The 10,178-nt window shown below is 38.0% G+C and overlaps 1 protein-coding gene across 1 annotated transcript; it reads left to right on the top strand.

The window, feature by feature from the left end:
- Nucleotides 1-1,898: 1,898 nt before the first annotated feature.
- On the top strand, nucleotides 1,899-9,690 carry gtf2a1l (general transcription factor IIA, 1-like). Its single transcript, XM_074676225.1, has 9 exons — nucleotides 1,899-2,099; nucleotides 2,592-2,693; nucleotides 2,816-2,939; nucleotides 3,109-3,161; nucleotides 5,069-5,162; nucleotides 5,267-5,817; nucleotides 6,057-6,296; nucleotides 8,950-9,039; nucleotides 9,131-9,690. Exons 1-9 carry the CDS (start codon nucleotides 2,076-2,078, stop codon nucleotides 9,236-9,238), a joined length of 1,386 nt encoding a protein of 461 aa, XP_074532326.1. The 5' UTR covers nucleotides 1,899-2,075; the 3' UTR covers nucleotides 9,239-9,690.
- The last annotated feature ends 488 nt before the right edge of the window (nucleotides 9,691-10,178 follow it).

Here is a 10,178-nt window from a genome sequence, read left to right as displayed (position 1 = left end):
ACTGAAAACAAGGGGTCAAATTTAAATGAAGCTTTTGACAAGAAAAATCTATTTTAACCTGAAAGAAAAAAAAAGAAAAATACAGAAAAGATAAATATTCTTTTTTTTTTCTTGGAATACTGCAACAAAGTATTTGTTTTGCATTAGTTGTTGGTTTGTGTTAATTCCTACAGGGGGCAGTGTTTGTGAAGGTAATTTGACCCTTTCACCTCCATCACACTCATTAATTCCAATCTTAAATTTGAAAAATACACAATCTATTTTTGAAATATGATTTGGCTAAAATATATGTTTTATTCTGCACCATCACTTTAATTTATTCCTCTATTTCAGATTCATTTTTGCATAAGAATAATATTAAAGAAAAAAAACAACACAGGTGTGTATGTAATAGAACAACAACACCAGGATGAAATCATTACTGCTCAAAAAAACGTTGTGATAAAATCCACAAACACATTCTCTAAAGTTGCTCAAAGCAAGCCGGTGTGCTTCAGATAGAAAATGTCTGTGAGTGAAAAAGACAACACAAACTCAGGAGTGAGGCAGAGCTTCTGTCCCAATCTGGAGTAGTTTATTTATGAAGTGACAGCCAAGTGCCTGTTCGTGTCTGCAGCATCTCCAGGGCTGTCTGAATGCTGCAGACTCAGACCCACAGAGCAACAGCTCCATGAAACAGGTGCTCGGAGAGAGGAAGTCAAAGGTCAACCGCTGCTGCTGCTAAGAATTTATTGAACTCCAAGTTCCAGACAAAGTGTTTTGTAAAAGGTGAAATATTTTTAGCCTGTATTGGGCTCTCCCTGGAGTAAACGATGCACTTTGCTTTCAGCTCTATGGTAAATTTGCAACAGCGTGACCTTTCTGTCAGAAAAGCCAAGAAAGGTAGAGGTGGAGTGTTTTTTGTATAAATATTTCAGGTTTTAGACGACCTCTAAAAATCCATGGATGGGATGTGTTACTTACAGACACCAAGCACCTTACACTTGTAATGTATTCACATACACACTTAACACACATTATTTATTGATATGAAAGTAGAACGCACAATAATTCAGTGCAGCATCAGTGTAAACATTCCAGAGATGGACAAAAAGCTAGCTTTCATCTGTATTGACTTGCAGGTCAGAGTAGATTTCATAACAATAAAAAGAAATTAAAAAACACACCCAGCTCATGATGCCATCTAAGCTTTGTTTACCACCCAGGTTCAAAATAAAGCTGAAAGAAAACTGTTAAATGTTAAATTCTTCATAATAAGTTATATAAAATCTTAACCCTTAGAAAAAACGAAGCTCAAATTAATCTTTTTTTTTTTTTTTTTAATACATTACTTTTAGATGTATTGTTTTAATTACACACCAGAAACAGCAGATCACCAACCACATTATTCACTTTACGAGGAAGAAAGATGGTCAAGACAGCAAAATATAATAAGAAAGTTAGCAGAAACATAACTTTTGGACAAATTAAAACACCACAGGCAATAAATAATATCTTTCACACATGGAAAAAAAAAAATCCATACAAGCTTCCATACGCTAAAAGAAAGTTAACACACGGTATTGGAATGAAATATTAATGAAAAAGCCGTTTTAATGCTAAAATACAATCAATCAAAAACAAGTAGATTGTAACTTCTTTCAATGGATATTTTTTTGTAATATTTTGGATTCTTTTCTGATTAGATATGTTCAGGAAAAGTTAAATTATCTCTTCTCCTGAGGGCTACAATATAAAAATGTGACACCATGAATATTCAAGCCAAATTGAAACCTAGCAAACCAAATTATATCCTCATATTTGCTTTATTTAACTGGTAATTTTCAAAGGAACATGATATTTTCAACAAAATTAAACGACTTAAGGGAAAAACCCTGCATCCAATCCTCTGTTTAGCTTGATCACCTTCACCTGTGTGAACACCTGACAACCACATACTAGCAAAACACTCTTTACTTTATAGACTGTACTGTCAGCAGTGTTTTTACAACACTTTTCCATCGTTAAACTAAAGTTTAGTTATCTAAAAAAAACATTATAAACGTTATTTTTGGTTAAAATTACTGCTTTGAATCATGCTAACCAACACAGGCCCTATGGTAAGACGATGCTGTTTTGCTAGCTTTGCTAACAGCTAACGGTAGCTAACGGTAGCTAACGGTAGCTAACGGCTGAACTGTAGTGATGTGTGGCGCGATTGTTCTGGAAACACAAGTCCTTAAACATACGCCTCGAGTTATTTAACGGTAAAATTGGGCTGAAAGTGGTATAATTTATGATTTTTGAAGCTTCAAAACATAACAGCTTTTTCTTGTGATTAGCATATAGCTGCCTTGACAGCTTCTTGTCAACCTACAGTGATAAAACTAAAAGCTACTGACACATTACACATATGCCGAATTGTAAAGTGACTTTAGTAAGTTCAGAAAATATCATTATTTGCACTCAATTTTATGATTATAAACTCGAAAGCAGTTATTTTAATAAAAGTAGAAGAAGTCTTAATGGAGTTTGGTTTGTGGCCTGTAAAAACGCTCACAAACAAGCAGCTCAGCAACTCCTGATAAGAACTTTATTTTAAACATCTACAGGCCAAGCTCTACTTGTCCATTATCGACGATGTGATCGAGAGTATGAGGGAGCTTTTCTTGGATGAAGGACTTGAAGACCGTGTCCTTGACGATTTAAGACATGTGAGCTGTTTTCTCCCACACTTCATTAAAAACTAACATACTGAGATAGTGCTGTCAGTTATGGCTCAGTTTAACTTGTTCAGAGTAAGGAAACACAGCCTGCTGTGTCTTCTGATGTGCAGCTTTGGGAGTCAAAGATGATGCAGTCAAAAGCAATGGAAGACTTCAGGAAAAACAACATCAACTCATCCAACTTTGTGCTGCAGCTCCCTGCCAACTACAGTCACTCAGAGCAGGACGTCACAGGTAACTCAGCAGGCTGCTGCTTAAAAGAAAAACCAACAAAACAAACCATGTGTGGGTAGAACTACGAAAGAAGGTATTTGTAACACTGGCTCATAACTGAAGATAGCTCATTTTTCTGTTTTTGTATCATTTACTGTGCTCTGATTTTATTTTATTTTTTTACTCTAAGCCTCAGTTGTGATCCCTGCAAGTCAGAATATCCAGAGTTTCCCAAAGCTTAAGGTAAGTGTGTTACAGATGTGCTGAGCATAGCTTTGTTGGCTTAATTTGTCTTTTTTACAGAGGATGCTGTGCTCGAAAAAAGGGGGTTTCCTTATTTATCATTTAAAAAAAAGTATTTTCATAAGTGCATAAAAAACAGACAAGTAAAAGGGATTAAAATGAGACCATCAAGTTTGAATTTTAGTGGTTTGACTTCTCAGTCTATAATGTTTGAGATTTTTTCATGTCTGTGATTACAAAATCTCAATTTTAAAATTATTTTTTCAACTTGACTAAAGTTAGCTTTATAAGATCTGAAAACACAACTGCTACAGTGGCATATTGCATTCACTTGAAAACAAGTCCCTCTTGTTTTTATGACACAACTATCTCATGAAAAAAGAAGATATTTAATTTTGATTTTCCTGTTTTTATGAGTATCTCGTAAAAACAGGATTTGAGCCGCATGACTCGAGCAGCTAAGGTAGGCTTTTTAATTTGTTTTAGTTAACAGTTACATATTTCATGTTTTTTTTTTTTTTTTTTTTTTTCAATTTTGTTTATTCGAATAGGTTAAAGACAAAACAAAAGTCAGAAAATGTTTCTTGTTCTACCGCTTTGTTTTTGGACATTTATAGTCTAATCTGCCAGAGCATGTGTAGAAGTTCCAAAACAGGATAAAACAAAGTGCCTTACAATAAAAAATAAACAAAAAGAACACAGACAGCACATTTCTTATTGGTTTAATTTTTTTTCTATCTCACTCTTGTATCTTAGAATAAGATTTATATAAATCTGTTTGAACTGTTAAAGTGATCTGCACGTTTTCATTTTTTCACTGTATTCGTTCCACAAATTAACTCCTATAACAGACACACAGTTTATTTTGGTGGTAGTACGAACTGGCTGATTTTTGAGAAAGCACAATCCTCTGAGGTTGTGTTTATTTTCTCTTTTTTTTGAAACAACTTTTGGATGCCTTGTAGTAACTGACCCACATTTGTTTTGTGAATTATTAGAAGTGTTTTCAGGTTGACCAAGTCCATGAATTTTAGTGCTTTCACTTTGACGAAGAGGGAGTTTGATGGCTCTCTATTGGTACTGTTATTTACTATTCTTACTGCTTTCTTTTGGAGTTTGAATATTGTTTCTGGGTTTGTTTTATATGCTAGTTTGGCTGTAATATATTGTATATCTGACTTCTAAGGTAATTTGCTGTCAATTATTACTCCCAGGATTTTTTTTTAATTTATTCTATCTATTTCTATGTTATCTAGCTTTTTCATTGAGATGACAATTCAATATTTTCAGGAATTTCTTTACTTTTCAGAGTCAGAAATAAATAAAAAAAATCCTGTTTTATGAGATAGTTACAGGAGTACCTTTTTTTTCGGGTGAATGCAATACGCCACCGTAGCTTCAACTGGATTTGTTAAATTGGGACACCAAAAGTTAAATATTACACCATTTCCTCCTTTCAATTCTGGGCTTGGTTGACCTGGAGTTTGTGTTCCCACAGAGAACTCAAATACTCACCTGAAGAGCCATTAAATCTTATCTTAGTTTTACTTTGTGGGCTTTTGGTGCCCTCATTCAGAGAGAAAGCTGTGGCAAAAGTCAGTGATACATGCTCGAGGTGAGTGGGTGCCACTTCAAGGAAAGTAGCCTCTAAATTGGACATTTCTCTCATTAAATTTAATGAACTGTGGCATATTTATCCTACAGAAATGAAGCTTCAGGGCTCTGCAAATATATATATTTAATTGCTTTATGCTAAGCAGGAATTTGTTGTTAAGCTCAATATCGCTGTTTTAAAGCTGTTCAAAGTTCAAGCTGCAGTTTTTAACTCATAACCAAACTTAAGCAGGAGTTTTGTACAAATATTGCCTGGTTTATTTTTCTTATATACTCATATTTTTTAATTCCAGAACAACTCAGAGACTCTTGCTACGTTTTCTCTCCCTCCTGGGTTGGCTTACCCTGTGCAGATCCCAGCTGGAGTCACTCTACAGACAGCTTCTGGTACTTACTGAATGTTTCTTTAGTCAGATTAAAGCTGTTAAAGTCTAAATCAGACACTAACAAACTGATGTAATTTTTCATTTTCTTCTTTTTGGCTCTCATAGGTCAACTCTACAAAGTCAATGTTCCTGTCGTGGTCACTCAGGCTGCAGCAGGTCAACACCCTGCTCAGAAAGCAGCTCAGTTTAGAGAAACCGCGGCCCCTCAGCCTGCTGCAGTCCAACCAAACACCGCTCATCCTCAGGAGGTGGAGCCTTCATCTGTCCTGGCTGCTCCTGTCACACAGCCGTCGCCTCAGAAGACCAATTTACCCTCAGGCCAAGAGAGCAGCGTGCCTCAGCAGCCTCCAGTTCCTGCTGCTGAGACCCCACAGCCCCGGACCATGCAGTCACCTGAGCCTGAGGTCGCAGTGGGAGAAAATATACCGAGTCCACAGTCTGAACCCGTGAACCTCAGTATGACTGCTTCACCCTGCACTCAGTTATTAGAATTTCAGATCAGAGCGGAGGAGGCTTTGGCGCAGACAGCTCCACTAAAGAGCAGAGACATTGATGACATCTTGAAAGAGGTGATTGAGGAGGAGAGGGAAAAAGCAGAACGGGCGAGGAGCCTGGATCCTGACAAGACTGGCAACCAGGCCGAGGCTGCTCTCGGGGTAATTTTAAAACAATACTCACAAAACAATGACTCATTAAACTGCTCTTTTATCATCTTTTATTATAGATATACATTTTATAGATACACAGGCAAAAAGCATTCTCAAACCTAATCTTTACAATCCTGATAAAACCATTTGAGCCCTGAGTTTGTGTACATTTACAACAAGGGGTAGTCCCACTAAAACCTAATTTCTCTGATTAACATCTTTTTTTTTTTTTTGTAATCCCTCTGAAGCTGGACCTGGACTACAGCTACGCTGATTTATCAGACATCGTTCAGCTGGACGGCCCCGCAGACGGCTCTGACCTGGAGGAGGAAGAGAGAGTTTCCCTGGAGGAGAGCGATTTCCTGGGTATCATCAACGCCGAAGCCATAAAGGCTCTGCAGGAAGGAGGCGGGAGCAGTGACGCCAACAGCATGTCCTCCAGCAGCGACAGCGAGGGGATAGACGAGCTCGCCAACATCGAGGAAGAGGTGAGGAACTCTCAGGCGTTTATGTAACTTTCATTTTGTCTTTTATTCTGTGATGAAATTTATTTACTTAGGGAAGTCTGGTCAGTTGAGCCATCAGTGAGGTTTATAGTTATTTTTAAACTATTTCAAATAGATATAAGTCCTTGTGTTTCAAACACATGAACCAGAAAAAAGGGTGTGAAATGTATTTTTCTTCAAACCCTTTAAATCAGTGTCTAACGTTTGTCTATAATATCCGTCTGCTTTCTACTCTGATACAAAAACCTTGGTATCATGATAGACGACTCCTTACATTTTAAATCACATGTGCTGCGTGTCATGAAAAAGCTGAGGCCAAAACTTGTTTTTTATTTCAAAGACAGTTTGTGTTTTTTCTTTTAAGGTAAAAAAGTGACTTGTTGCTTCAAAATTTTTGCCTGTTAAAGATTATGGAGATCTTTTATACACATATTGGACATTGATACGTCCTACCATGCCTCCTTGAGGTTCATAACAAACCGTAAACCTCTGACTCATTATTGTGAGTTGTGCTCTCAGGTTGAATAGCCCGCTTTGGCGACCAAAGACTCACACACTGGTTCACCTTCATCTATTTATGTGTTTTTATTATGCAGAAAAGTACTGGACAGTACTCTCTACGTTCTTAGGACCTCTTTGTGTTCTCTGTCCCAAACACTCAGACAGAAATTGGAACCAGCTGCAAAACAACTTAAAGCTCAAGAAGCTGATGTCCTTACGTGTTTTTAAATCTAAACTAAAAGACGAGGAGGCAGATTCTATGAGATGTTGATGTTTTAGCTCGGCTGTCAGAGCAATTGGTTCCTAAAATGACTCCTAAAATTTAACCCATAATCTTGTGTTTTGTTGGCTGTCTTTTCCATCTGTAACTTTGTATTTTTGCTGCCTCCTTTCTTGGCCAGGTCTCCCTTGAAAAAGAGGTTTTTAATCTCAGTGGGACCAACCTGTTAAAAAAAAGGTTAAACAAAGTAAAAATGAATTTAAAAGTAGGATTTTGGAGGCTGCTCTGAGTATGACGGCTTTTCTACAGTTTCATTTAGCAGATGCTTTTGTTCAAAGCAACATAAATCACAAGCAAGAATTTAGAATGAAGGTAAAATCTTAGTTAGTGCGACAAAGTGCTACAAGTTATCTGGCTGCAGGTGCTGCTGTTAAAGATGCTAAGAGGAGAAACTGCTTTGATTGGACTGCCTCGCCACCTTCTGGCCCGGAGTTTCCGCACGCTGCCGTAAATTACTTTTAGTGAGGCATGTGTTTGTTTTGGAATTAGAGAAATTTTCTTCGTTCAAGACAACTTTTTACTGGATACAATGCACCGAGGTGAGGTATTTATCAGTACAGTTACGTAGCGCTACGGTAAAGCATAGATGTAGGGACATCATCAGCCTACATTTTATTGATAGACTCTCAGGTTTTAACAGACCACTGCAGAATAACTGCTGACTGTGGGTTGGAATGAACTTAAGCACAAACAGTCTAGCCCATAGGCTGTAAAAAAAAAAAATGGACGTCATCTTGCATAGCTCGACGTGAGGTCGCCAGGAAAACTGCTCCCCCTGGTGGCTGGCTGCAGCATAAGTCAAAAAATCCATCTCCCCCAGTCATTCCAGATGGGCTGTGGTTTAACTTTAAAAAATTAATACACCTGGTGGAAATGATCTCACGTCTGATTGTTGTGGTGATTTGAAGATATCATCTGGCTGCCTTGTATTCAAGTCCTCTTTTTTTCTGGAAAGCCTTGTTTTCATTAGTTATAAGAGGTTAAAAACGAGGCTTTACGTCACATTTAACATTTAACGATGATTGACAGCTGAAGTTCTTGTGTTTTTTTTTCAGAGATTGTAAAATATGTTGGGAGGTAGAGTCAGGAAGTGATTAGACTCTCGAAAGAAAAAGAAACAATTTTTATTTTTGTCACTCGGCTCCACTCAGATTCTCCCAGAATCCCTCACAGTCTCTACGGCGCAGACTCTGGCTGAACAGCTGCTTCAATGGCTGCGCCTGTGACGGGGGTATTTTGGCTTCTAAACCGTACAATGATAAATGGCAGAGCCACGCTGTCCACTCTATATACAGTCTATGGTTTAGCCCTTTTCGCCTTTAGCTCGTGCTCTATCTCTCTCCTGTTTCTCTTTCTTCTGCTCTTCTGTCCTTTTTCTGTCTGACAGTTAGGCTCCAGTGTCCACCATCACTACAAAATTAATCACAGCAGAGAAAAACAAAGATCTCTGTGTTTTATCTCTTCTCACTACTCAACCTCTTTGGACGGCGTGGTGTTGTTATAGAAACCTAGACGTGCCGTAAATAAAATCAGACCTGGTTGGCCAGACCAGGAAGCCAAGAAGCGGCATTTAAAATAACATGTAACCTGTAATATTGGCGCTGATAATCTCATTTTTTGAATGTGGATTATGATCAGTCATATCTAGAGGGAGAGTTTTAAGATCACTTTCAAACTCTTCACAGCTCCTTTAAGTGCAAGACATTTTTTGTTTGTTTTATGTTTCATTTATTTTCATCAAACTTGCGCGTCCTGCTCTACAGAGCGCATATGTTTCTTTCTTCATCCAATAAAACTTTCTTTAATGTCTCCACTCACACATTTTTGTTCCTTGTGACTCCTCTCTGTCTCCAGGATCCTTTGAATTCAGGTGACGATGTGATCGAGCAGGACATCCCGGACCTCTTTGACACAGACAATGTGATCGTTTGCCAGTATGACAAAGTAAGCCCGTTTTAGCTCCATGCTGCCCTTTACCAAAGCCCTGCGCTTTTGCTAAAGGAGCCAAACTTGTGACATTTCCTCTGTGTTGCAGATTCACCGCAGCAAGAACCGCTGGAAGTTCCATCTGAAAGACGGGGTGATATGTTACGGCGGCAGGGACTACGTTTTCTCTAAAGCTGTTGGAGAAGCCGAGTGGTAACGAGCTTTAGTTCTCTTACACACACCAGATAATCATGTTGAGAGGAGGAGAAACTGATTTAAAAGAGAAAAACAATCACTGTTTAAACCTCTTGGTGGTGTAATTTGGTTTGCAGAGCAGGCAGTTAAAACACCACTGTGTAAAAATCACTCATACTGTTGTGTTCTTTATTTAATTATTAGAGCAAAACTGCATCTAATCTGCCAGGTTATGAAACAATTACCTGCAGTTTTGCTTGTGAATCCAATCTTGTGAAACAAACAGCATGAATTTCTGTTTTATGATACTTGGAGAAAACAAACTGTGAAGTCCTGATCGTGTTGCTTTGAAGGATCCTGATGTGCTGTTTGATTTTCCAACATTGTAACGACTCACCTTTGATCATCCCAGCGCTGCTTCCATTAAACACTTTTCTTTCAATGCAACCCCGAACAGAGAGACTGTGGCCTTGCTGACATTCTGTTTTATTAAGTGGGAGTTTTTATTTTTTAATTTCGCTGTTAAAAATCAAAGAGCTCCCAGAGGCCTGCTGTAAAACAGACTCACTCATTTCTTTGTAACAGTAGGAACTGCTTAATTGATTAATTTACAGCCATGGTTTGGTCAGGCACTGAAGTAGCTCCTCACAGTGAAGAGAAAAGAAATGAAGGGTTGTGTAACAGCTTGTAAAAACAGCTCACATGATAATAATGATCTGAGGCACCCTTTAATGACTCAACATTGAGTTTTCAGTTTGATGTTTGTTGCTTTGCTCTTTTGTCTTTGTAAAATACTTCAAACTGATTTATAGTTTCAATCCATCCCTCGTGTTAAAGCTATAAATAACCCTCCTAAATGGAAAAACCTCTGCGTAGCATACATCACAGGGAGATTTTAATTTAACGTCAGGTGGTAGGAGTCACTAAGTTCCTCCGCTCGTGCTTTACGGTTTAGCAAACAG

This window comes from Halichoeres trimaculatus, unplaced genomic scaffold, assembly GCF_033239565.1.
Source record: "Halichoeres trimaculatus isolate MK-OKI-2021-1 unplaced genomic scaffold, fHalTri1.1 fHalTri1_scaffold_8, whole genome shotgun sequence".
NCBI classification, from domain to species: Eukaryota; Metazoa; Chordata; class Actinopteri; order Labriformes; family Labridae; genus Halichoeres; species Halichoeres trimaculatus.
The sequence above is the reverse complement of the archived record's forward strand: the minus strand, read 5'-3'. Positions and strand labels throughout refer to the sequence as shown.

Excerpts from the sequence above, each read along its gene's own strand:
- gtf2a1l (XM_074676225.1), top strand. The coding sequence starts at position 2,076 with ATGCTAACCAACACAGGCCCTATG. Across the intron at positions 2,940-3,108 it reads CTCAGAGCAGGACGTCACAG|CCTCAGTTGTGATCCCTGCA; the intron begins GTAACTCAGCAG and ends TTTTACTCTAAG. Across the intron at positions 5,818-6,056 it reads AGGCCGAGGCTGCTCTCGGG|CTGGACCTGGACTACAGCTA; the intron begins GTAATTTTAAAA and ends ATCCCTCTGAAG.